The 27,907-nt window shown below is 31.9% G+C and overlaps 1 protein-coding gene across 3 annotated transcripts; it reads left to right on the top strand.

Annotated features, from left to right (window-relative positions):
• LOC126733513 (MOB kinase activator-like 2) lies at positions 1-27,907 on the top strand. Of its 3 annotated transcripts, none has more exons than XM_050436836.1 (6): positions 1-355; positions 10,410-10,597; positions 10,653-10,749; positions 10,826-10,950; positions 18,919-19,230; positions 27,342-27,907. In XM_050436836.1, exons 1-6 carry the CDS (start codon positions 306-308, stop codon positions 27,359-27,361), a joined length of 792 nt encoding a protein of 263 aa, XP_050292793.1. In that variant the 5' UTR covers positions 1-305; the 3' UTR covers positions 27,362-27,907. The 3 variants fall into 3 exon arrangements, with proteins under 3 accessions (XP_050292793.1, XP_050292795.1, XP_050292792.1); XM_050436838.1 differs by having other exon boundaries at positions 3-355; positions 10,431-10,597; XM_050436835.1 differs by lacking the exon at positions 1-355 and adding an exon at positions 7,793-7,917 and having other exon boundaries at positions 10,431-10,597.

The raw sequence follows: 27,907 nt of genomic DNA, 5'->3' as shown, positions 1-27,907 counted from the left end.
ACACTTAATTGATTGTAAAATAAAATGTCTGAATGACTGTGTGTTTTGAGGTGAAATATCTCATACATTTTCTCACTTTTGAGAAGGGGAGAGGTCCAGTTTAGAAGATTTATTAAAACGGTCTTCTTATATATTTGTGAGTGTCCTCTAAACCCAAACGATGCCTGTCACGAGTAATTTTACACCGATCTAAATCCGTTGTGGTGGGGGTTTCGATCAGCTGTTCCACAACAGTTTTTAACAAAAATAATATTTTGTTTCACAAGACCATTTTCTTTTTTATTTGATTACTTAACCGTTTCCCAATGGACCGTTTACCAGATTATCTACGCGACACCATGGATTGGTTTATAGGGTAAGTTCAAACTAATTTATTTCTTTCAAGCGTCCTTTATCAACTTTTAAAATATTATATTATGTCCTTTGTGGGGCGATGTGTCACAACTAGGCCTTATCACTTTGGTTTTATTTGATATTGGAATAAGGACATGTAGATAAACATACTTTTGGACCCTTTCAAAAATCATTATTGATTAGTTTGCATGTGGTTGAAGAAATCCAATAAATACCTTCATACACCAATGTTTTATTAAAAGATAACCTAAAGCATTTTACAGGACTATTATTTATTTATTTTAGTTGCAGTATTGCTAATCAACATATATCTACATTCTGTTATTCTGTTAACACAAGGACATTATACAGCCCAGAAAAAACATTTTTTACGAGGTCAGACTTATTAATAAAACTGAGAGTTTATTTACCATTTCTAACTTCAGATAGTTTAACAAGAATATAAATTATATATTTATATGTTTAAATTTAAATATGTTTTAATTTAAAAACACAGTAATCACATTAAAAAACTTAACAATAGTCAAGACCAGCCTACAGCTACAGGGTGTAAATAAAAATATTACAATTAAAAAAAACTGAAAGTTCTAATTTAGGAACTTTTCTAAAAATTACAACTACCATTATGGGCAAAGGCTTAAAATGTCTGTAATTTTAGTGAAAGTAATATTCTGATGGTAGTGAATTTTTTACAAAAAAAAATTATAGATAAATAAAGACATTTTTACATTTTAATCTCACCTGAAATTATAGCTTATTATATATATTAAATTATACCTTCCCTGCCCTAGAACCATACTGACACTTTGTAAACAACTTATTATTTTTAAAATATGAAGTTATTATTATAATCAAGCTACAGTTCTTAAAAAAGTCCTCAAGGAATAAAACAGAGTCTCAATATCTAAATGCAGTTATAACGTTTGTAAAATTCAGCTAAACTTGTTTATTTAACTGAGTCATTATTGTAGGTCTACTGCATTCTCAATGAAAATTACTTGCTAGTGACTGGCTTTGATCATTATTCTTTTAAAAATCAATACACCAAGTTGATATTCTCTTGAGATTTTCTCTTTTCAATACTTTACATCTGGGTTGTGTTAGTAGGCATAAGTTGTCTGTATATATATTTTTATTGATTTTTGTTTGATTTTTTTATTGTTCTTTTTCTTTTAAATTCTTGATGGTTCCTTATGCATATGCATAAGGGACCATCAATATGTATTCATGTGAATAACACCTTTTGTGTCTATATGCTATATTAATGCCCAATTTGAATTTGACTTTTGACATTCTTATCTTCCATGGGCAGTATGAATGAAAAATACATTTGTTATGGAGAATTTTAATCTTTTTTAAAGTATAACCTTAGCTTGGGCCTGCTTGAAACATCTTAGCTGTGATTAACTTAGTTTCTTTTCTATATTCCTTATTAGTATACTTCTCTTGCTGGATCAATTCTTCAGAATGGATTAGTTGTTTTGGTCTTACTTTTCAATTGTCCTAAGGTTAGACTAGAGAGTGCAGGATAGGTTTTTATGGTTTGCTGCATCTGCAGTCCATATCCAGTAATGATATCGTTGATCAGAGACAGGCTTATATTTATTGTATTACAGATTGTCCAGAGCTGTAGAAAAAATGAAATAAAAATGAGAAAAATAACTTGTTATCACTATGCTATTTTTTTATTATCAATAAGTTTGTTGGAAGCATAATAAAATTACAATGTGTAATGTAAAAATCCCTTTTCTCTTTTTCAAAGAACTAGTTTGTCTCTCGAAGAATTTAATGACAGTACTACAACAATCATTTTATATTCCACTTAATATCCTCTAATACAGACTGTCAAATTGAAAACTTTGCAATGCAAATATCTCTGAAATTAAAAAAGTGAGAAAAGCACATTTTATAATAATAATAATATATAATAATAATACAATAATAATAATAATACACTGTATACAAAAAAAAACAAAAACAAAATTCCATGGAATTTTGTTTTTGTTTTGTTGGCAATTTCAGCTTCCATGACAAGATTCTATAAATAATGGTATATAAATTGGCACTGCTGTTCAAATATTGGGACAAGAAAAGGCTATAGAATATTTAATAATACTTTACAGAAATTAGCACTATAAAATTTATAACACTAGATACTATAAATTAATACATAATAAGGACTAAAAAAAAAATTATAAAGAAAATAATAATCATAAGTCTAAACTACTTCTCAAGGACCAGAGAGAAGGTTTTGTTTCATATAGTTTTTAAAACACCCTGGAGATCCAGAAAAATCATGTATTTTAAATTTGTTTATGGTTGATGCTATCAAATATGAATACGACTTCTTAAAAAGTTGTTTTTTATGATTTGGCACTGTTAAAATGTATTGACATTGAATATTTAAATTATGAACATCTGTCTCAAATTTTATCGAATAATATAATAACCGAATAATAATACCCAAATTATTATACAAGTAAGGTAAGACTTTTAAATTTTATAAAATAAACACAAAGAGTGCAAAAGGCGTCTTTTAACCATGCTCAGCCACCCCAATTATTTTAACTTATAAGAGACAGGTTAGCTTCATCGTATTCCATATATAAGACATAAGCAAGATATTTGCATTTTTTCAGTACAGTTTATATCAACGACATCCAAAAAAGGACCATAGAGTAAATCCACAAAATTAAAATTTGATAGTATAAGTGATTCACATAATAAGGCTTTAGTCTTAGAAGTCAGTGAACGACGGTGTGCATAAATTAATTTTAGTTTTGAAAATGCTTTTTTTAAGCAGAGACTCATATGTTCCTTAAATTTACTTAAGTCGGTTATCTAAGATGAAACACAATTGATTATGTCGTATCTTCCTTTGAGCCAGATTTCGTCGATTGTACTGTCTTAATCTCAGGTTTCTCAGACCTTGAAGCAGTGTTAACAAAGTTTTCCATAATTAAATCTAAAAGTAAAAATTTTCCACGCAAATTAGGCCATGTTTTCTCGGAAATTTTTTTTTACATTTTAGGCACCTTTGTCAATCAACTGACTGGAATATTCTCTCTGACGACGTTGATTCAGAATTCTCTAGATTTGTAAAAACGCTATCTAGTCTATCTCACAAATCCTTTCCTTTGAGACCTCTTAAAAAGAAGCAACATAACCCCTGGTCTACCCAAGGCTTGCGTACATCTGCTAAGAACATGCACTTATTATCTCATCTTAAGAAATTTTCAGACAACGCTTTTTTTCATGAATACATAAGACTTTACAAAAAGATTTATCAGAGAACTTTAAAAGCCGCCAATGATATTTACTATAATGGGAGACTGGCTAAATCTAAAAATGTGGCTAAGGAAACATGGTCGATTGTTAATGCTTTGAGGAGTAAGCCTTCTTTGTCGAATACTATCTCCACTTCATCTGAGAACCTTAATGATTATTTTGTAAATGTGGCAAATAATTTAATGAGTACCATAACTCCTTCCCATGATCCACTTTCATATCTTCCCATTGCAAGTGAGAATTTCCACAGTTTTTTCTTTACACCCATAGTGTTACCAGAGCTTTGCAGTTCGATTAGGGAAATCAAAAACAAAGGCTCTTCTGGAATTGATGGACTTACTCTCAAAATGTTTTCAAATCTGCCCAAATGTACATTATGTCATCTTAGTACTCTAATTAATCAGTCTTTTCAAAAAGGTGTTTTTCCTTACTGCCTTAAGATGGCGATAATAATTCCACTACATAAAGGAGGAGGCAAAGATCAGTCTTCCAACTGTCGCCCTATCGCTCTTCTTCCCACATTTTCAAGAATTATTGAAAGATTGGTTAAAAAAAGACTTCATTTTTGCTAAAATATAAAATACTTACTTCCCATCAATTTGGATTTTTAAATAACAAATGCACAAATGATGCTATGTTTTCTCTTTTTAATAATGTATACTCTAGCTTAAACAACCAACACCCTACAGAAACAATTTTCTGTGATTTTTCTAAAGCCTTTGATTGTGTTAATCATGACATCTTATTAAAAAAGTTGCAATATTACGGGTTCAGAGGAGCACCTTTTGAATGGTTTAAGTCATATCTCAATAACAGAAGTTAAGCTGTGAGAATTGATTCGACTATGTCTTCTTGCAAGCCAATACAAAGTGGAGTGCCTCAAGGTTCCGTACTTGGCCCTATTTTGTTTCTTATCTTCATCAATGACATTGCTAATCTAAAAATTAACGGTAAAGTCTGTCTATTTGCTGATGATACTAGTTTTACCTGGAGTAATCCGGATATTTCTACACTTCATAGAACCGTATCAAGTGATTTAACTACTATCAAATCATGGAGCGACTCTAATCTCCTTTGTCTCAACATTTCCAAAACTAAAATGTTGTCCTATAAAAATATCTTGCAATCTTTTGTACTTGGTAATGCAACAATTGACGAAGTTGATTCTGTAAATTTTTTAGGGCTAACTGTTGGCAACTCGTTAAAATGGGACACACATATTGACTCTTTATCAAGAAAATTTAGTTCCGCTTGTTTTGCGCTAAGATCAGTTTCTAAGGAGCTTAGCCTGTCTACTTCTAGAACAGTTTATTTTGCCCTTTTTGAATCGCACCTTCAATACGCCCTTCCATTCTGGAGTACATGTAGTGCAACTCAATTTGACCATATTTTTAGACTACAAAAGAGAGCTTTACGTTATACACTGAGACTTAAATACAGAAGTGATTGCCAGCATTTCTTCAAAAAATTTCAAATATTAATTCTTCCATCTTTATTCATATTTGAGTCCGTTTGTCTAATATGCAAACACGGTTCAGCATCTGATAGGCCTTCCCATAGTTATCCACTTAGAAACATGGAACATGATCTATACCTGCCTACCCCACATTCAGAGTTGGTCAAAAGTTCCATATTATATAATGCAAAAAAAAATGCACAATCATCTGCCATTGGAAATTAAATCCATAACATCTTTTTTGCATTTCGTAAAGCATTAAAAGCATTCTTACTGGAGAGAGCTTTTTACACAGTTAACGATTTTTTTTTGTAATCATTGATTTGAAATGTCACACTGGCTGATTATGTATTTTTACTATCTGTACATGTTTAGGTATACTGCTTTATGTAGCCATTTTAGGATTTTTTATAATTTTTTACTTTTTTAAACATTTTTTACATTTTTTTTTAACATAGAGAGATTTTTTAATGATTTTTTTTTGACATTTTATACATTAAATTGTATATTTTATAATAATATTTTTGACTACTTACAATTTTTAAATTGTATTAATCTGTATATATTGTAGATATTCTATTCTATTTATTTATTTATTTTTTTAAAATTTTGTTTTGTTTTTCTTTTCTTTAATTGTGTTTTGTTTGTATTTTTGTGTCTTTTTTGTTTTACAGCTTTGTCTACAAATTGTAACAATTTCTTCACAATAAAGCATTGATTGATTGATTGAACCCTAGGTTCCTCGCAGAATCCTTAAAAGATATATAATGATCCCCTAATTTATTGCTCAGTCTATCCATGAGAATCGTGCGATAATTTGCAGGACAAAATAATATAGCCACGCTTTTGCTGGGATTTATTTTAAGTAAATGATCATTTGACACAGTTAATAATTTGTTTAAATCATAGTTGATATCAGCATTTGAATTAATAGAATTACTAATGGGAAAAGACTTGTATATTTGCGTGTCATCAGCGTATAGATAATACTGACAGTATTGCAGGGATTTTACGATATTTGAGCTAAAGATACTATAAAACAAAAGGTCCCAATATTGAACCCTGAGGAACGCCTACTGTTAACCGCTCTAAATCAGAAAATATATCCTCTACAACTACCCTTTGAAACCTATCAGTTAAATATGAAGAAACAAGATTATAAGCGGTTTCCTCAAAACCATCATATTTTAAAATCGCGAGTAGAAGCTTGTGATTTATCATATCGAACGCTTTAGTATAATCTAATAGAACCAAAGCAGTTGCTTGGTTTTAATCATGAGCACTGACTATATCATCTATTATGTCACAAAGAGCAGTATTGCTGCTTAATCCCAATCTAAAACCAGATGGTTTCTCTGGAAGAATTCTATTTCTGTTTAAAAATAAATTGATTTGATATTTCATTATTTTTTCTAATACTGTTGAGAGCACAGGCCAAATTGAAATGGATTGAAAATGGCTAAATTCAGTCAGATTAGCTACCTTGGGTAAAGGAAGCACATTTGCAAGCTTCCAAGTCTTGGGAAAATATGATTTGCTCAAACAGCAGTTCATGATATGGGTCAAGAATGGAATAATAAAAGGACAGCAAAGTAAAATTAATGTTATATTCAGATCATCTATTCCAAAAGCTTTTGATTTAATTTTTAGTATTATATTAGAAACCTGCTCTTCTGTAATATTGTTAAACGAAAATTGATCATAAGTTAATTTATTATTAAGATAAAACTGAATTATTTCTTGTTTTGGTATTGAAGCATTCTTAGAGAGTTGAGTAAAGTAATCATTAAGTTTGTTTGGTTTTTTAAAGTTATCAGGTATTTGATTAGTTTTGGAACCTAGCATATTTCATTTTTTTAACTCACTCCGTTGTTCTTTAGCATTACTATTTTGAAACTTCCTATTTAAATAAATCTTTTTGTCAAATCTTATTGAGTTAGTAGTTAGATTTCTTAATTGCTTATAATAATTCCAATGCTTAGCTTGTTTAGTACGTCTCTATCATATCTATATTTAGTGCCTGGTTTCGAAGTTTAATCATTAGTTTGACAATGTCAGTCATCCAAGGACTATATTTTTTGGTATTTGATTGACCTATTCTCAGGGGTGCATGAATATTAAAAATATCAAGAATAGTTTTTGTAAGTAACCCCAGAGAAAAAAGTCAAGGGGTGTTAGATCAGGTGAGCTCACCAGCCATTTCATTGGATCTCTTCTCCCAATCCACTGATCTGGAAACTCATCATATGAGTTAAGTTGCCTCACAGAAATAAAATAGTGGGGGAACCTGTATAATAAGCTTTTAATTTTTAATAAGACCTTATTTGGCAATTTTCTTGGTTGTTATATAATTTCAATACTTTATATGCAATTATTCCCTAATATGAGGAATTGAACACACATTTTGCAATTGACTTGGATACATAGACTTTGTATATAAATAAACTTTTCTTGCTATATGAAATCTTCCTTCCCAACTTAAATAAAAAAACTAAATCACCCTCTAACACCTTTATTACTACAACCTAAAGGACAACATGAACTTCTCATTAACTCAACCCCTGCATGCCCCAGTAAATCCAATATAGGCACAATCCCATCTAATTTTATGAGGTTTCTGTTTGGCCTTTAATTAACTTCAATCAGTCAATATATTTACACAGAGGCGCGACCTTTTGCTAGGTGAGTGAGTGTCAGTGTTGTCGGTAACTTATTGAAAATATGTGGCTTACACGAGCAATTTATGGCAAGTCAAAGCTGGACAATGCTGCCAAGGTGCTGGTCATGGACGAGGGGTCTTTGACTACTTGCTTTTGCAGGTTTGTACTAAATAAGGACAAATTTAAAAATCACACTCTTGTACTGAATGAAGGGTATTATGCTTTAAAATAAGCAATATTTTGACTGGATGTTTCTGGAAATAGGCTCCACACTTTTATTAAAATAAGCACATTTTATATTTGATTTTTGATTCAGGTACTTGGCAAACCTGGGTATTAAATAGCATCTACTTATTTTATTATTGCTGAGAAGTTTGTTTTGTTGATAAGGGTTTATGGAGTCTGAGGATTATGGTATGGAGATTTTACATTATTAAGCAATACATTCATAAAATGGTTTATATATTTGGGCCCTTTCTAGCCTATTCTTAAGAAAGATAAGAGAGTCTTATTTTTTTCGAATAGGTTGAATTAAAGGTGAAATTTTAAGTTTTACAAAAGTTCCAACAATTGCTTTGGAAATTTGTGTGTTTTTAAGACAAATTTAAAGTGATCAGATGACTCTTATTTACTTGTTAGGTGACACTGTCAAAATTGCTTCTTATGTGCATACTTTTTTGCAAATTTTCATTGACAAACCATACTTACATCTAAATATAAAAAAAGTATTAAATACTTGGTAAAATACTTCTCATTCTGAACTTAACTGAAAACAATATCATCAGAAGGTTATGTTTGACCTAGCATATACTGAGTTGGGAGAATACATTGGAATGTCCTGGTTAATCCTTATTGATATGGAATTATCCTGCTCTCTGATGTGACATACTTATAAATAATCTGGATATGCAGATGAGAATTTTGAGTCTGAAAATCTTAATGCCTCAGGATAAGTTAAGTGGTTATGGAGGTTGCTGGGATATATTGTAAGAAGTGTTTCCTACAAGTCACCTGAGATTTCTATGGTTAAATGATTGATATTGAATTTAAATATGGTTGAATCTGAAGGTGGTGGTGGTGGTGGTGGTATTTGTCTTGCAATTAAAAACTGCATTATTGCCACTGGAGTAGGATTTTTTTTATTTTTTAGTTATTTAATTAGGTTTTTAACTTTAACTGGATTTAAAGAAATATGAAGGTAGAGAAAAAAATTTGATCTTATTGAATCTCTCTTTATCTAGCTTATGTCAATTTTTTTGTTAAAATTAGTGTCTGGGCAGACATTGAAGAAATAGATTTAGTATTTAAACATTCTACAATTATTTTTTTATAATTATTTAGTTACTTTTTTTTAAGACTTTTTGCTTCCGATTTTTTTAAATTAAAGACTACATAGCTTTTCGCATCTAATTAATAAACACTACAATAGTATTCTTCGCTGTTGTGTCCAGAAGTCATTTGATGAAGTGAATGATGCTTCCTTTTTGAGGAAATCTTAATACTTCATGTTGTGCAAGATCTATTCTTTGATTTTTTTGAATTGATTTTTTTAATTGGAAATATTTGGTTGAAGTTAGCATCCAATATACCTGCCAGCTTATTAAAAGTTTTTTCAACATCCGCCTGCTCCAGCATTCATATTAGATAATCATCCCTATAAGATATCTATTGTATGAATATCAGAAAAGATGTGTCCAATAGCTCAATATTGCCACTCCAATACGAGATATTTTATTCAGATTCAAATTTGGTCTCGTACATAATTGTTTAAAGTTATAAGAGCCAAAGATTTACAAATTTGTGCTTTACTGTCCCACTCTCATTTAGATTTTTTGTAGTGATAAATAATAAAATATAAATAATGGTAAAAATAAAAAAATAAAACATCTTAAAACTCTTAAAAAAGATAAACATAAATTTTGACATAATTCCTCAAAAATATGTCACCGCCACCAATTTTTGATGTTAGACTCCACATACTTCAGGTTGTTCTTCAATACTGTACTTCTATATATTAAGCATCTCACTATAATAAGGTTTTATTATAATATACCGTCCAAGAGGATGTGATAATTAGACTTGATTAGTCTTGATTTAAATTACAATCAAGAAAACTGCAGTTATAATTTATTATTTTATCATGTTTTATTTGTTTGTACAAATGTGAATGTGATGTGAATTATTTGGGTGTTTTAATGTTTTGTATAATTTTAGTTATCTCAATATACTAATTATATTTTTTCCTAATATACAGGGTATCCTATAAATAATGGTAAACATTTTAACAGCAGATCCCTTTTAAAATAAAAGAATGAGGTTTAGTTAAATTTTCCTAGTCCGAAAGTCAAAGACTTCCATTTTTTTTTTAATTTTGACGATAAATCCAGGATTTATTCTTTGTTTTTAATAAAATTTGGACAAGTTTTTTTTATATGGCAAAATCTTAAAATTAGCCTTTTTTAAAAATTATGTCATAGAGAACGTTACCAGCAACATTTTGGTTTTTTTAAAGGTCATATATAAAAAAAGTTTTTTAACCGAAACATTATTCATCTAAAATAATCTTAATAAATACTATGCAAACAGATAGCTTATAACAATATATTTATTGCCCGATAAGTTTCTTGAATAAATAACTAAATAATTTTAAGGTCTGTTGTTCTATTTAATAGAAAAACAAGAAGAAGAGAGAAAGAAGGACAAGACACATCCTCCACGGCAGATTCCAAACTTTATCTCGAAGCCACCGTTTTAGAAAGAAAATTGCCGGAGATGGATATGAGAATTTTAGTTGACTTACCTGCTGGACTAGACTATAATGAATGGCTGGCCTCACATAGTAAGTATATTAGAGCTGCTTACTAGACATGTAATATAAACTTATTTTCTTTAAGCTATGGCCCTATTTGATCATGTGAATCTGGTCTACGGAACAATTAGTGAATTTTGCACCACAAGCACTTGTCCTGATATGACTGGTCCCGGACAAAGGTAAACTATTTGATAAAGATCTATTTTTAAGAAATATTTTTTTCTGCTTAATATGTACTTTAATTAAATATTTCAGGACTTACCTGTGGTTCGATGAGAAAGGGAAGAAAACCAAAGTGGCCGCCCCCCAATACATTGATTATGTGATGACCTTCATACAGAAAACCATTAGCGACGAGACTATATTTCCTACCAAATATGGTAAGATTTGGTTATTTTATTTTTTAATTCAAAATAATATGAACATTTTAGGGAATTTTAAAAAATGCTGCTTTTGGGATTGAATTTCCCTTTTATTAGGCTTCAAAAAGTTTTAAAGACCAATTTGCGTAAAAAGTATAAAATATGCAGAATTTTAGTATTTTCGAATCAAATAGTTAAAATGAGAAAACTGTATAAAAAGTAAAAAGTATTGGGAAATTTCTTTTGGCGGATATTTATATCTATATATTTATAGGAGATTATATTTTTATTCTATTTTCCACTTAACATATACAGGGTGTCTTATTTGCCACGTGTGACTATTGCTATTTCCGAAACTATAGGAGATACGAGGGCGGATAAATTAGAAAAAAGTTGCCAATTTTGATGCTTATTCTAAATCCTTTTACAGCGTTGCAAAATGTTTATTAGTTCGTGAATTGCAGGGCGATTTATAAAAAACGCCAAATTTTATTTTAATTGTTATTTCCAAAAATATTGATTTTAGAAACTTACTTTTAATTACAAAGTTTCAAACTTCACCTTCAATTCTTTTTATGACGTTTAATATCTTGGCAACGGCTATCCACTTCTTTTTTTTTTGAATGCGGGCCTGATTTTTTTTAATTGTAAATTAATTATTTGTTAATACAGTAAAAAGTTTACCTTTTTGGTTGTTTTTTAAAAATATTTACAAACGCTAAAATAATATAAAAGTGGTAATAGCGATAATAATTCCATTTAAGACACAAAATAACTTGGTTTCTTAAATAACCTTTAAAGAGTGTACTATTTGTTTAGCTGTCATCAATTTGTTTATTCAATAATCATCTCTTGAATAAATTATTGCTACTAAATGTTAAACATCAAGAACAAGAGAAGGTATTAAAAAAAATAAATATTTATTTATTTATTTATTTATTTATTTAGCAGTTTATTTCCAACAGGCAAAGCCCAGTTACAGGAAATTTTACAATTGATGTTTTGAAAGTGTAAACAAGTATTAAATTACTATAAATTAAATAACAAAAAGAAAGAAAAATAAGGAAAACTTAAATTACTATAGTAACATCATGTTTATATCAAAATTAAAGGAGATGTAAATTAACATTAGAATGAACAAAGAAAGGGATTCATGGGACAAGGGAAAAATGGAAGAGAAAAGGAATTATGGTAACTGTTGGTTTGTCAGAGACAAAACTAGATCCTTTATGGAGCATACAAATATGTCACAGGTTGATGATACTGAATTAAAAATTCTGCACATTTGATATACGGGATCCTGAAACTTATTGTTAGTTCTGGCGCGATCTAAAGCAAAAGTGATATTTGCTCTAGAAGCAAATCGTGGTACATGAAATAGAATATCGTTCAAGAGAGGAGGAGAATTTATTTGATTATTGACCAACTTCCATAAGAATGTTACAAAATGAATTGTTCTCCTCATGGCCAGAGATTGCAGATGAAATCTACCTAACATCAGATCATGATCATGTCCCCTAACAGGATATATTCCATCCTCACGAAACATAAGAAACTTTAAAACCCTTCTCTGAACACTCTCGATGTAGCCAACATGGCATTCATAGAAAGGACACCACACCAAGGAACCGTATTCCAGTCTTGATCTAACAAAGGAAAAGTACAATAGTTTTATTGAGTTTGAGTTGTTAAAGAGTCGGCTATTTCGAATGACAAAACCCAGAAGTTTCAACGAGGAGGTCACTGTCTGTTCAATATGTGGCACAAATGTGAGCCTATCGTCGAATACAACCCCTAGATCTTTAATAGAAGTACTTCTACAGAGGATTTGATTGTCTATATTGTAATTAAACAAAACAGGATCCTTGGTTCGGTGAAAGGAGATCACACAGCATTTCGAGATGTTAAGACATAACTGATTTCGACTGCACCACCCCCTAATTAGGTCCAAGTTACTCTGTAAGAACAAGCAGTCCAAGATACTATTGATACACCAGAATATTTTCAGATCATCAGCATAAGCTAGTCTAAGGCAGGAAATCAATTCTATAAGATCATTAATATAAAAGATAAAAAGAAGTGGGCCGAGATTGGATCCCTGTGGGACTCCAGAAGTTGAAACAAAGGTATTAGATCTGCAACCTTCCACCTCAACAAACTGTAGACGGTCAATAAGGTATGACGAAAGCAACGAAATTAGCCTTTCTGAGAAGTTGAATTGCTTGTTCAATTTTTCCAGCAGAATGCTATGATTTATCTGATCGAAATCCTTACTGAAATCAGTATACACCACATCAACCTGACTTTTTCTATCGAGGGCTGAAGAAATAAAATGAGTCACATTACAGAGGTTAGTGATGCACGATCTTTTAGGAATAAAACCGTGCTGATCTATAGAGAGTAGTGATTGAACTTGGGGAAGAATTCTGTTATAAACAATAGTTTCAAAAGTTTTGGAAAAATTGCAAAGTATGGAGATAGGTCGGTAGTTGTCGATTCTGTTTATATCGCCTTTTTTTGAATTGGTATTACTTTAGCACATTTCCAGGCGCCTGGAAATTTGCCAGTTTTCAAAATAAGGTTAAAAATATGACATAAAGGCTGACAAAGGACAAACATGCAGTCTTTAGCCACAAAACTTGGAACACCATCCGGACCGGCTGTCACCTTGTTTTTTAGCCTCCGACTAGCAGCAATAATTTCCTTAGTGGTAATTGATGGAAGAATGTCAATGAGGTCTGAGAAATTAGAAGGAGGATAGGTTTCTGCGAGGTTGATTGGATCTTTATAGGCATTCTGAAAATGTTTGGCAAAAGCTGGCACAATATTTTCTGTTCCTTGAAAAGAATTACCATTGGCATCGCACATGATAGACGGAAGTGAAGAGTGACCTTTCTTAGCTCTAACAAAAGACCATAACGATGAGGGATCAGTGACAATGTTCTCCTCGACTTGAGTTACAAATGAGTTATAGGCCTCACTGGCTTGAGATTTTACTGTCTGACGAAGCCTGTTGTATCTGGAAAGATTAAATTCAGTTGGAGAGAATCTATAATCACGATATGCTTTTTCCTTCTTAAAGATATTAGAAATAATTTGTTTTGAAAACCATACTGGAAATCGCGGTCGTCTTCGTTGTTTTAAAGGTGCTGAAGCAGCAAAAACTGAATCAAGTCTTTTGTAAAGTTCCTTGCAAGCGCTGTCAACGTCAGAAGACTGCAAGACGGACAACCAGTCTGCATCAAGCAACAAATTATACATGAGTGGAAAGTCTGCTTTTCTGAAGTTAAACTGCTGTAGATTATTTGAACTTATAGAAGGATTATATTTATGAGGGGAAGCCAATTTAAAAGAAATTGTCAAAGCAGGATGATGCAAATCTTCGTCAATAAGCGGTGATATACTTTTGATGACACTGACGTCGAAATTTGAAAAAACCAAGTCAAGAAGCCTATTATTAACATTTGGAATATTGTTAAACTGCTTAAGACCAAGGATCTCGCATAGGTTGGTCAAAAGCTTGCACTTGACACTGCTAGCTTCGGTTGTCTGATAAGACGGAACATTAAAATCTCCAACAATCATAACGCGTTTTGTGTGGACCAGATCCAGTGACATAATTGTCTCACACAAGGTCTCAAAGTCTCTCTCGGTTGTGCAAGGAGGGACATAGATTACAAATAAATAAAATAAAAAATAACCATAAGTGAGCTTACAACCTAACATATCTATAATTGGTGTGGAGTTAAGGATATTACAATAATAATCTGACTAACTTTATAATAAATTTATTTTTAATAAACAATATAATAATGAATAAGAATAAATCCAGAACTTATTTAAAATAAGTAAAGGCTAACAAATAATATGTACATAATTATGAAATAAATTGTTATTAATCTAAATGTTCGAAATGACCACCATCATTTTGTAAGCATTTTCGCACATTGGTTACAATTTTTCTTTGAATATTGCTTAACATTTGCGGAGAAATTTTATTGCACGTTTCTCTTATTTTTAAACTTAGGTCCTCTACATTTTTGAGGCGTAGTTTGATAAACCTGGTCCTTAATAAAACCCCATATGGAAAAATCCATGGGGGTTATATCAGGCGATCTTTCGGGCCAATTTATAGGACCGTTATTACCAATTCAACGAAGTGCTTTAAAATTGTTCAGAAACCTGGTACAACGTCAATTTCGATGGGCAGGTGCACCGTCACGTTGAAAATATTCAAGGTTTCTTATTACATCGAGAGGGATATCATCCAAAAGATCTTGAAGAGAATTTGTTAGAAAATTATGATATACTTGATATTTTAAGGAAATAATTTAAGAAAGTAACAAGCAAAAAAGAAAACATTATAAACTGTTTTAGTAATTCGAACAATATTAACATGAATATAAACTGATGTGAAAGCTTCATGATTTCTGTCAAAAGTATAATTTTTGTTTGGTAACCATGACAGCGCAAACTTTAACTACTTTGACAGCCAACTAAATTGAATGGATAATATCAATAAATATCATAATTTAAAACTACATTTTTTAATATATTTAAATTAGGGTTCATCGGGTTTAACACAAATTACCACTATTTTAATGAGCTTAAGCTTTTAATTAATTTTAAATCATGAGGAAAAGAATAAACATTTAAAAGTATATAGACATATATAAAAATTATAAAGACAATTGCCAAATCCCAACCTTAAGTAAAATAATGAACATGGTCAAAGCAAGAAATATTATTGCATTTAGAAATTTCTAGTAGTTGAATGGACATGTAACTCATCTTTAAATGTTACCTTTAACACCAGACTTAAGTAAATAAAAATAATAAAGGTGTCTGAAATATGTAGTTCAAATGTAATACTAAAAACTAACTGCAATAGTTTCTGAGGTAGTTTGAAAAAGAAAACAGAATGTGAATTTAAGTAGGTCAGTTTGTCCAGCAGACAGTGACCGGCTTAAAAGGCAAGAAAATAAAGGGAATTTAACATAATGCCGTTAGCCAAAGTAAAAGTCAAAAAATGTTTATTACCAAAAAAAAAAATAGTTATAAATATAATTACATGAGAAAATAAAATTTGATAATGTTTAGTAAAAGGAACTGCTTGCCTTAACAAGAAAATGACATTACAAACCATCATATTGAAACTGAAAAGATTATAAATAAACACAAAAAAAAATCCTAGTTAACCTAAAAAAGAACAGAACTAAAACTAAAAAGGGCAGAAACTAAAATGGCAAAGCAATTTTGCTGGCATGCGACGGAAGGCAACAAGAATAGACAAAAGAGAACTACAAAAGAAAGATTAAACAATCCAGCTTATCTTTGGTCTTAGTTGATTTTGCAGTTTATGTTAAACATACTACTAGGCATCTCGTTGGGAGTCGAGAAGAATTTGCTTAACCTCGGTGTAAAATTTATTAAGTGGCAAATCTTTAATATTATTTGGCAAGTTATTCTACATTGTAACTCCCGACAACCGAAAATGACTTGTGGAAGTTACTTGTTCTATGTTGAGGTATTCTAAAACTTCCAGCATTACGAGTATTGTGTAAATGCAAGAGAGTAGTAAATAACTTTTAATTTAAATAAAGGGGTTGACCCGACTTTATTATTTTATATATAAAGGCATATATGTGTAATTTTCTTCTCCTTTCCATATTTAAAATAGAATTTATGTTTAAATAAGGTGTGATATGCTCCCGATAGGCAGCGCCATAAGAAAATCTTACACAGCTATTTTGCAATTTTTGTATGGATCTAGAAAGCTCAGATGTTATAGAATTAGAATATACGATGTTACCGTAGTCGAGTAAGGAAAGAATAAGGCTATTGCAGAGATAATATTTGGTTTTACTCTTTAAGACATTTTTTAAATTTGTACAGATTTCTGAGACGCATATAGCCTATGTTTAATTTGTTCTTTATGTGTGTCTCAAAAAGCCGAAGCAGTGACGTCGATAGCAAAGGAAAACGACTCAAAATTATTGACTTTTTCCCCTTAATAAGTATTAAATACTATTGTAAATAATGTTCCATAGCACCCTATGTTCAGCAGACAGGTACAGACTCCAAAGGAATTATGCAATATTTAAATTAGTAATAATTTTGTAGTAACACACGGGTGGTCTTACCTTACAAGATGAGTTCACAAAACTTTTTGTCATGTCAATGTCAAATTATGTCAAAAAAAATTAAAAAATTGTACAGCAGTGAAACAAATCAAAGACAATAGTTGTTAAATCTAATGGATCAAATCGCTCTGACTAAAAAGGTATTTTCAAAATTATATCAAAAATATAGGCGTATGTTAAGGCTATTTTACAGCAACAGGATCTCCGAACTCCAAATGTTCTAAACTTAAGGTAGCAATAACAGGCTTCAAACCTAACCAATCCCGACTCTGACAGCATCTGGAATAGGTACAGTTACAGTTGCACCCACATAAAGACCAAGTTGTTTAATATAGAGCCATAGGCCAATCCATTAAAATCTATATATTCCCTTAACAGAAATACCTAATTCCAAAGACATTAAGATTCATTCCAATAAACCTTAGAACAATGCTTCCAATTAGAATATAATTCAATAATGCTTACCTCTATACCAGAGGGTACAAAAACATAAAAAGGCCAGTAAAATTCCGTAAAAATAATTTAACAGCATTACGCCCAAATGCATTTCTACTTTTACCACACTAGCCGGTTATATCCCCAAAAGGGTGAAATTTACAAACATATCAAAAGAAAAACCGTCAGGTCAATCCATCTTAATTCTTCCACAAATCAGGATGACCACCTATGAAACCACAACCAAGTTTGTCTAAATAGTCCAAAACTAATAATTAAAAAACCATTTTTTACAAGAAAATGCCAGTACAGATGGCAATGAACCAACCTATTTAAAATCAATCGACAGAGAGCACTCATTAATATCTAAATCTATTCCAAAAATACCATTATTATCAGCATCATAAATAAAAGGAAGTAATTATGAAAAGAGACCGAAGTTCATGTCGAAGGAAAAAAATGGATCAGTCAAATATCAAAACATGCAAAATGTTGCATCAAGGAACCACTAATCTTGTAATAGTGCTATTTTAGTACAATTAGTACTCAATAGAATTAGTGGTTAAGTCAGATTTTAACTTTACACAAGAAGTTTTAGAAATTGAAAGATGCAATGCTAAATTTTATTATGATCTGTAATAAGCTAAAAAAGATCTAAATTTCGCTCTACAGCTCGTAAAACCCCTAATTAAATAAAAATAAATAGAAAAATAGAACAATTAAATTTCAGGACTATAATTTATTCTCGAGGCCCAAAAATTAAACAAAAGAAATAATTGTAAATTACCAGAGACCGTGCAAACTACAACTAGGTATTTTGTTACATAATTTACTTATTAAGGCTATTCTGGCGACTGACGGAAAGAAGTCGCTATTATGACCTTCCTTAAATAATAGAAAATAAGCAATTTTCTTAATTGTGAACTGTAACAGATATGCCAAAATAAAATTTAAACTCTTAAAAACACACTTTAAACTTAACAAAAATTAATTCCAAAAGAATTTATGGTGATATGAAATTGGCAAATTCATTAATTTTCTCTGTCTCACACTACTTTTAGCAACTAAAGGAATTTTTGGGCGGTTAAAGTTTTTTTAGAAGGAGTGCGTCTATTTCCAAATGTAAATGAAAACAAGTCTCTATATTGTACTGCCCAATTGCCTCCATAAGACCATTTAATATTTTGAACTCTTTCGGAAGGAGTATAAACATAAATTTATTACAATAAATTTAGAACAAAATAATAGCACTATGAAATTCAACAGTACAGCGTGCAGTTACAGCAAAATAAGGCATGCTGACATTATTATTATTACATTATGTAGCTCTAATAACCTAAACAGTTTTAGTTTTAAAAATCTACCTATTAATCTATTATCCAAAACTAATAATTAAAAATTTTTCCAGCGAACGAATTTCCCGTCTCGTTCGAATCGATAGTCAGGAAAATAGTGAGGCTGCTGTTCCACGTGGTGGCTCACTTGTACGCCGCCCATTTCAAAGAGGTGGTGATGCTGGGTCTGCACTCGCACTTAAACCAAACGTTCGCCCACCTGATGGCGCTCCACAACAGGTTCGCCCTGATCGATCCCAAAGAAACCGACATCCTGCACGATCTGGAGGTCGCGCTGGGTCTGAATGAGGACCCGCCACCCGAAACCTCTTCGAATAATAATGAGGCTGAAAATGGGGTCGAAAAGGCCACCGGTGACGAAGAGAGTAAGTAAAAATACATTAGCTGTCTTTCTTCCATAGATCAAACAATATGAATTTAAATTAAAGACTAAGTGTCGGTCTCCAATATATATTACGTGTGTTTTGCCCCTAACACAGCATCGTCAGCACTAAAGAAGCTTAAAAGTAGGACAAAAAAACACAATAGAAACTTTACATCTTTAGACTGTAACGAAGTTACAAGATTTTGTCTTTATTTTATAGTAATAAGGGTAATCCCAGGCAGTCTTTTATAAGACGACTTAGATAATTTTGCTCCGTTAACATTTTAACCTCTAATTTTATAATTTACATAACAAAAAGATACATTTTAAGCTTTACCTGTGAGTCATGAGTGGTTTATTATTCTAAACATACATAAAAAGAAACCAACTTAAAGAGGTTTCTAGCCTGATTAGTATTCTGGAAAGGTTTGATTTCTTATAGGTTATACTTAGTTCTCCGTTGACTATGTTTTAAGTATCTGGCCTTCATTGTTTTCAGTCCTGGTTATTCTTAGGAGAATAAAGAACCACAAAACTGAGCCTAAAACTAAGAGGGTTTTTATCACTATGCTTCCAGTTTTCGGGTTATTTTCATGAAATTTTCCTTTTATGCTGTTGCATTGTTTACATGTTCTATTTTGCAAGTTTCAAGGTTTACCTACCTTGGGAAGCCCTGTTAAATGAAGGGGTCTGGTGTGGCAAAATATAATATAAATCATGATTCAGTTTCCCGCGGTTTTCCTGAAAAGCCGGTTTTCTTGTACCCATGTGACCAGCTTTTGTCCCGCTATTTTCACCTAAAAAAACCCAGTTTTGAGAGCTAAAACTAAGTTTGTTTACCATATAAGGTCATAGCCTATAAATCCGTACCGTTTTTATGAGAAAAAACTCTATTTTCATTAAGTTTCCCAATTGCATTTTTATCCCACGATTGATTCCGAGGATGATCGTGAGTCGTCGGCATCCAAATTCCTGCGATGGGTATAAAAAGGTTCCAGGTCCACCAAGGTGACACATTCGTCGCAGTAAGGTCGTACCATACCTTTCGAGCGAAGTACCAGTAATTTTTCCATATTTCAATACCGTTAAATTTTCAATATTTACATTAAAACTTTGTTTTGACGTTGACAGTGTGAATTGGGTTAGGTAAGAGCCACCTGTTGACAGTTGACCGGCCGCTTCCAAGCTCGCGTATTAAGATTTTTATCGAATCGGTTGCTATTGATATCGTTCCGTCCCGTCCCGTTCCGTTTTATTTTATTTTGAAACTGTTGTTTGGGCCCATCTTTCTTCGTGTTTTGTGGGGCAAGCAACAGCCGCGACTGATAACTGGTGCCTGGACACTATCTTTCTTCGTGTTTTGTAGGGCAGGTAGTAAGCGGGTTATATTATTAAAATAATCGTAAAATTATCCGCGTTACGGTATTTTAGTTGCCATTTTTACATGCTTGGAAGACAGTGGTATTTTACTTTTCCGCTGTGAGTTTTTTTCTGTGATTTACTATTAGAATATTCATATTGATTCCGTTCCGCTTTATGAACTTTTAAAACTGTGGTTTGGACACTATCTTTCTTCGTGTTTTGGAGGGCAAGCCAGAATCGCAAATATTATTAACTGGTGCCTGGACACTATTTTTCTTCGTTTTTTGTAGGGCAGGTAGTAAACGGATGATTAAACTAACGTTTCATTAGTTCCGTTCGCGAATAGTTACATTCTTGTTTGCAACCAGAGAAACACTCACTGCGGATTTATTTTATATTTAATTGATAATTTTTATTGTTGATTTTTTATTTTCTGCTATGTCCGCGGCCGTACCGTTCCGTAATTATTTTATTGATGAAAATTACTGCTTGGACACTATCTTTCTTCGTGTTTTGTAGGGCAGGCAGTAGCCGCGTTTATTAATTATTACTTGACTTCTCAAAGGGGTGAGAGACAAGTAATAACCGAGTCCGTGATGTCATAATTACTATCCGTATAGCAACAGAGCAGAGGTAAATGTTGACTGATTGATTGAGATTGCTTCGCTTGATTGGTGTTGAGTTTCCGGCTTTGCTTCACGAATGCCATCCCTAACCGCTTGTACACAACATCATAACCCCGTCCCTTAAATTAATAGTGTCGAATTTTCCGGTACATTTTCCCAAATAACTGCCTGTGCTTAATCATAGAAATTGGTAATGGGGATTGTTAGATTTTAAGGACACTTTTGTTCATTTAGTTTTAAGCGATCAAACCTGTTACTTACTTATTAGTATTTGTAATAATAAAGATTAAGAGCAATAAGATCTCATTATAACTGGACAGTCTACTTTCAATCTCTACCTGGTTTCTCCTCTGTCTAAAGGCTTACCCGAGAGGCTAGAAGGGACTCTAAGCTCCTTTAATTACTTAGAGTGGCGCCTGAGGCATTTTGTCAACTTTTCTCCTATAACTGTACAAGGAAATAGTGAGGGGGGTTGACGGATACCCTGTGACGTCAAAGGTTAGAGGGTGGACATACGGCAAGTACGTAAAGAACCCCGCTACAAGACAGAAAAATTATATTAACGAACTAGTGACCTTATATAGTCAAGACACTCAAACTGTAGACCAACGGTATGATTACAGTTTGAGGCGCAAACTTAACCACACAATGACAGAACAAATTACTTCTTAATATCTATCTGTATCCCTTCTCAAGGCACGCATTATCTTAGATTATTGCAAGGCTAGAATTAGCATTGCTATCGGTAGTTTGTTTGCTTGCAACATCTTTGATGCAATGATGCCAAATGATTGTGTAGAAATGGCCAAAAAACGCTTTTTAATATCATAAAAATTTGTCAGTTATGTTGACAGGCACAAAACAATACTACTGTTCCCCTTTAATAAAATATGAAAATTTTTTTTTAAAGAAAATATGATAAGTTACTCTATAAAGAAGTCAATATTTAAAGTTAAATTAATGTAGATAACGAATTTTAGAGAAAAAGGCAGCAACATCGCAACGCTGCGCTGCTGATCGCATTGTTGATGCTATCGACACAAGGAATCTTTACTATTGACGTCGTTAAAAGAGATTTACATGATAAATATTTAGATAATACTTTAAATATAAACAATATTACCATTTATGAACTTTTTATGCACTTTTTTAACGTACTTTATTAGAGTATTTACCTATTCAATAAAAAGCTTTTTTTGATAAAAATTTTATAATAATTATAGATTTCTTAATAATTCAGGTTTTAACAAACAAATTTTTAATATTTTAATATGCAATTTTTCTGCCTTAACAAGATAATAACATTAAATCAGTCCTGTTAATAAAACCATGGACAAAACTCGTTTTTTATTCATTAAAGCCTATTAATAGATAAGTATTTAAAAAAAATGGAATTTAAAAATATAAAGATCCTTGTATTTCCCACACTCCACATTTAAGTTTTTATTTGGGTTTATTTCTCTTTTACGATTCCCTATTCAACGTTTATAATGCCGGTTCTCCTTTGGTATGATGATATGACAGCGTCAGTATTGTGAAAAGATCGACTTGAATTGCCTTTTTACCATCCTAATAGTTCACAAAAATACTCAATACCTTCACAAATGCCGAGTGTAAAAACAAAGCCGTTTGACAAGATGACATTTCGCGATTCACTGAGATAAATTACATTTTTATTTTTTTGTTGAAGTTGCTCTTAGAATAGGTTATATCTGTTTCTAATTTTTATTTTTAATCCAAAATCCAACACAAATAAGTTAAATTAACGTTATTATATGTGTGTTAATATATTGCTGAAAAACTTGACAGCAGAGAATTGGTGAATATTTTTGTAAATAAAACTCCCCTTCTTGCCCCTGAGCACATGTTTAACTCAAACAAAGTTGTTTACTGATTCTAGTCGTTCAATGTTCAAAGCGCATTATCATTGTGGACCACTTGGGAGATGGGATCATAAATTATCTATTTTATATCGATAACCTTAAACTCTATGTAACTAACGTAACGATCCACGAATACACTAGACCATGTCTCTAATGTTTTCCTAACGGGACGTTTATTTTTTACGTACATTTTTTTTACTCCTTGTAGATTTGATCTTAGCTTCGTCAAGAAACATCTACAGTTAACATCCTCGTTATGACGTATAAATAAGCACAACACAAATAAAGTTTAAATTTGCTGATAGTTTAGAGAGCCCACAGACCCTCTGCATTACTCTGAAGATCTCTTAGAGCCAGTGAATTGAATTTATTTTTGATGTCTATAAAGACACCGCCACCATCATCCTTTTTTGAACATGTAGATATTCAATTTAGTAAAAAAATTTGAGTACCTTTAAAGATCCTACTACCTTTTCTATTCCTACTATCCTACTACCTTTAAGAATCCTGGCTACCTGTCACCTAAAAGGTGACAGGTAGCCAGGATTCAGTTGTTATAAAAGAATGCAATATCGAAGGAACAGTTATCAAGTGATAGTTTCAACTCTTTTAATTTCGCTTTACAACCCTGAATATTTTGGACGTGCGAAGAGCCTGTTTGTTATTTCAAGACGCACTCTCTGGTGCAGGTTTTACGAACTACAATTATTAGGGATTTGACCGTTAGTATGGATTGTTGAAGTTTGAGATTTATTTCTGATCTCATAGCTGACAATAGGTAATAATTAGTTACCGTATCTATCTGAATCTGCGTCATATACTAGAATATATTGTAGAGTAGTCACATTTTACTGTTCGTTTACGTGTTAATTAAAACATTTGATGGACAAAAATAGTCAACAGATTTATCATACTAAACACAATGACTTAATAGTAGGGGAGCCCTGGATGCTAAATTTGTAGTTACTAAAGCGCAATGGGGATCTATTGGATTGAAAAGATTGGGTCCTAAAACGAAAAAAAGTTTATGTTAAATTTGCCATTTTAGTGGGGAGGTGTGCATGTACAAATCTTCAAAAATGTAAAAAAAAACAGTCACATGGAAATATTCATCGTATATACGCGCTATGTCCTTCTGATAACCGAGAGATATTAATTTGACGAGTAGTGAGCGGAACGTTGTCGTAAAAACAGGTAGAAAAAAGAAAAGAAAAAAAGTTATTCGAGCGTGTCAGATATTCAGAGGAAACGTTAAGTGAACTCAAAAAAGTGTCATATTCAAATGCCTGACGATTTTTGAAGATGTAAAAAAGAAAATACGGCCTTGAAATACTCGAGCGCGCCATATTTTTATACACACGGTTCAACTTGATGTCCTGGTCATCCTAAACGATAATCTAACAATTATATGGAGGAACATTGTTAATCTGACAATTAGAAACAAAAAATTATCTTTTTTTTATTACTGGAAGCAATTAAGTAATTATTTGTATAACTCATAACTCATAAAATAGATAAAAAAATATTAAAAATAAATATCTTGTTCTTCATCGTTTTGAATATGCGAAATTTGTACATACACTGTGCCTTAAACTTTACAACAAAAATAAATACTCCTGTTTCTGAAAGTACTTATATAACTAGATCAAGATTACAAAAGCGAATTCCAGTACCTTTTATGAATAACACTTTATGCCAAAGATTTGTAACATACTATGGACCAACATTATACAATCGACTTCCTATTGCTATAAAAAATTCTGTCAATAACAAGAAAAAGTTTAAAAAGGCAACAAGAATCTTCTTATTAGAAAATCCAAATTATTTTGACAACTTATACAGCTACCTCCAGCCCTGACTCTCCGTTCAATCGTCGCCATCCTCGTCTACTAGTCATAAATTTATTTAAATATTTTTCTTATTAATAAGTGGTTTGTATGCTATACGGGGTGTCCCGTATCGTTATATTCGGGTTTTGTCGCGGCGTGCTGGATTTGATTCTGGGTCGGGTGGTCCTGGGGTTTGTGGTACCATTTGTTTCCGGGCTGCAGGGTGTTGGGTTTTAATTAAATAACTGCCCTTTTTTTTCCTAAATGGTTATGCTCAAATTTTCTGACAATGTACTACATTTAATTTTAAGTCAAAAATCCTTAAAGTTGTACTTCTATTTTTATGTCTTTGAGCTGCAGGTTGTTTCAAAATAAAAAAAAAAACAATTATTAAAAAAAGAAATATACCATGTGATACATGGTAGAATCCGAAAATTGTAATTAAATACAACATTTCTATTTAAATAGGAGGGACGTTGCTAGTTTTACATAGAAGCGGTAACTCTGCATGTTTAAAGACATTTTTATTAGGTGTCCCCTAACGACCATACAACGTTGCCAAATTTTTTATTTTTTTTTTAATGTAAAGTTTTACAACAATCACAAATTGGTGATTGGCTTTGGTGGATGGGCTTGTTTGGCTTGGGGTTGGGTCTGGTGTGCTCTGGCGGAGTTTGGGTGCGGTGGTGCGGGACACCTTGTCTATCTGTATATATTGTAGACTTTTAAGAATAGGTGTATAACAAACTAGTTTTTTTCCCAACTTTTTTGAGGACAGTACTGCATACAAGTTGTTAAATCAACTTAGGCATGACCCCTCTATTGTAAAACAGTATGTGTATATAATGTTTGAATAAATTGAGAGAAATTAAAAGGAAAACGTACCTGAATGTAAATCTATATCTCCTAAAATGTCAGGTGCTATGGCGATATCTATATAACAAACAAGTCGGTAACCAAACCAGTAATTTAACCGCCAAGTTTTTTCTCCACAAAAACACATATCACACTTACATCACTCATTATTGTAAGGCATATAAAACTTATTGCATTGAATTAACATAATCGTTTTGATACAACAAACAAATCGGAGCGTCAAACCGGTAGTATTGCGATCAGCTGACATGGCATCATGGCAGCAGACAATAGAGCGGGGATGGCGCGAGAGAGTGAGAACTAGAGAAAATGTGAGAAGGAAAGATAGACGGGAAGTGGGAAATACAATTCTCGAAAATCGTCAGATAATATTTTTTTGCGTAATTCTTAAAGGATTTCCTTTAAAATAAAAAAAAAATCAATCACGCTTGAGTATTTCAAGGTTAGGGTTTTTTTACCACTTTGTGACTTGCCCATTTCCTTACGCCACGCTCAAATCGTCAGAATATTGAAATATACACTCTTCTTTATGTACTTAACTTACCATGTCTTAATCTGACGCGCTCGAGTAACGCGCAAAATCCCCGCTTGGGCTTCCCTACTATAAGAAATACTTATTTACTGTATTTATTTCCTAGATTATAAATGAGATCAACATATCTCTTTATGATGAAAGTGCCATCATAAAACACAGGTCCTGTTATTTGGCTTCCTATTAAGCCGCACCACACGTTTATACTAATTTCTGTTTCTGGGATCGGTAAGGAAAATATTTTCTTCAGACCAATAGTGTACATTTTTAGGGTTACACATACCTTTGTTTGAAAAATTAACTTCATCGCTCCAAATTATACAGTTTAAAATATTATCATTTGCTTCATATGCATTACGTAACCAGTTGCAAAAAGCAAGTATTCTTTCATTATCGCCAGGGAACAATTTGTGTTTCTTTAAGACCCGGCATATTGTTACTAAGCTCACACTAACAGCTCTTACTAATCTGCAGTTGAAATCCTTGCTTGCTATAAATTGGTTCCTTCTAGTTCTTTTAAACTCATTTCCGTTTTAAAATTGTATTCGTATCGCTGGTTTGGCAAGTTACGGGTCTAGAATCTCTCTGGCGGGTCTCTTCTCGCGCTCTGGCACAATTGTTTTGGCCTACAAGCTTACAAGCTAACATATTGCGTTTTTCAATATGCATAAAATGTTTTGCTAATTTAGATTATACAAAAATCACATCAAACACAAAGATCATCACAAGTTTGCTAACAGGTAACTTGTATAAATGTGAATGTCATCAGGTCTAAATTGCCCTGTGGAATAAAACGAAAATAAACACAAAACAGTCTTCAATTTTGCAATAACACGACGTGAATGTTGGCCAATAGAATTATATGATCGCTCTCGCGCAGCGCTCTGCTTCGTGGAGTGATTCGGTACTACTTAAACAAAATCGATCATTCTAGTAGCTAGTATAATATAGTATACAAAATAGTACAAAACGTCAGTACCGCTAATAAAACGTTTTCTTTCCAGGTGGCGACAATAAATCCTAAGGAGCCGACGAATACAAATGAAGAGAGAAAAAAAAGAACATAGATTTTAAAAAATATAATTATTTTAATGTGATTTAAGTATAATTACTACAGTTTATTGTTGTAGATAGCGAATGTGATGTCTCAAGACACGATAGTGAATTATTTTTCTATAGCGAAAAAAGCGTTAATTTTATTATTTATTATTATACAAACACGTTTTTATTTAATTTTAATTCTTCTTGGGTGATTCTTTGTAGCTTTTAAACCTCTTATCCTGTTTGTGATGCTTTTTACCCGCGGCCCTCCTTCCCCCCCGATCTGTCTTTGCGACAAGTCATCCTTTATGGTGTTTCAAGTACTTTATTGTACAGTGTTATTATTGTTCCTCATAATAAATAAAATACAAATCTGACGCGGACCTTGTATATATTTGTATATTATTGATTATTTTAGTTTGTTATTTTTAGAATTACGGTAATTTAAATGTATTTGAACGCTATTAGAATACCTATAGCAGATTGTTGAACAAAGTGATTTGAATAAATCATTCAAATGTTTAATTTT

Source organism: Anthonomus grandis, chromosome 2 (genome assembly GCF_022605725.1).
Source record: "Anthonomus grandis grandis chromosome 2, icAntGran1.3, whole genome shotgun sequence".
NCBI lineage: Eukaryota > Metazoa > Arthropoda > Insecta > Coleoptera > Curculionidae > Anthonomus > Anthonomus grandis.
Note: the sequence above shows the minus strand (reverse complement) of the source record. Positions and strands in the feature narration are given on the sequence as shown.

Bases quoted from the DNA above. Each gene is read 5' to 3' on its own strand.
- LOC126733513 (XM_050436835.1), top strand. From the start codon at position 7,820: ATGTGGCTTACACGAGCAATTTATGGCAAGTCAAAGCTGGACAATGCT. The intron at 10,951-18,918 runs GTAAGATTTGGT...AAATTTTTCCAG, and splicing joins TATATTTCCTACCAAATATG to CGAACGAATTTCCCGTCTCG. The intron at 19,231-27,341 runs GTAAGTAAAAAT...TTTTCTTTCCAG, and splicing joins GGCCACCGGTGACGAAGAGA to GTGGCGACAATAAATCCTAA.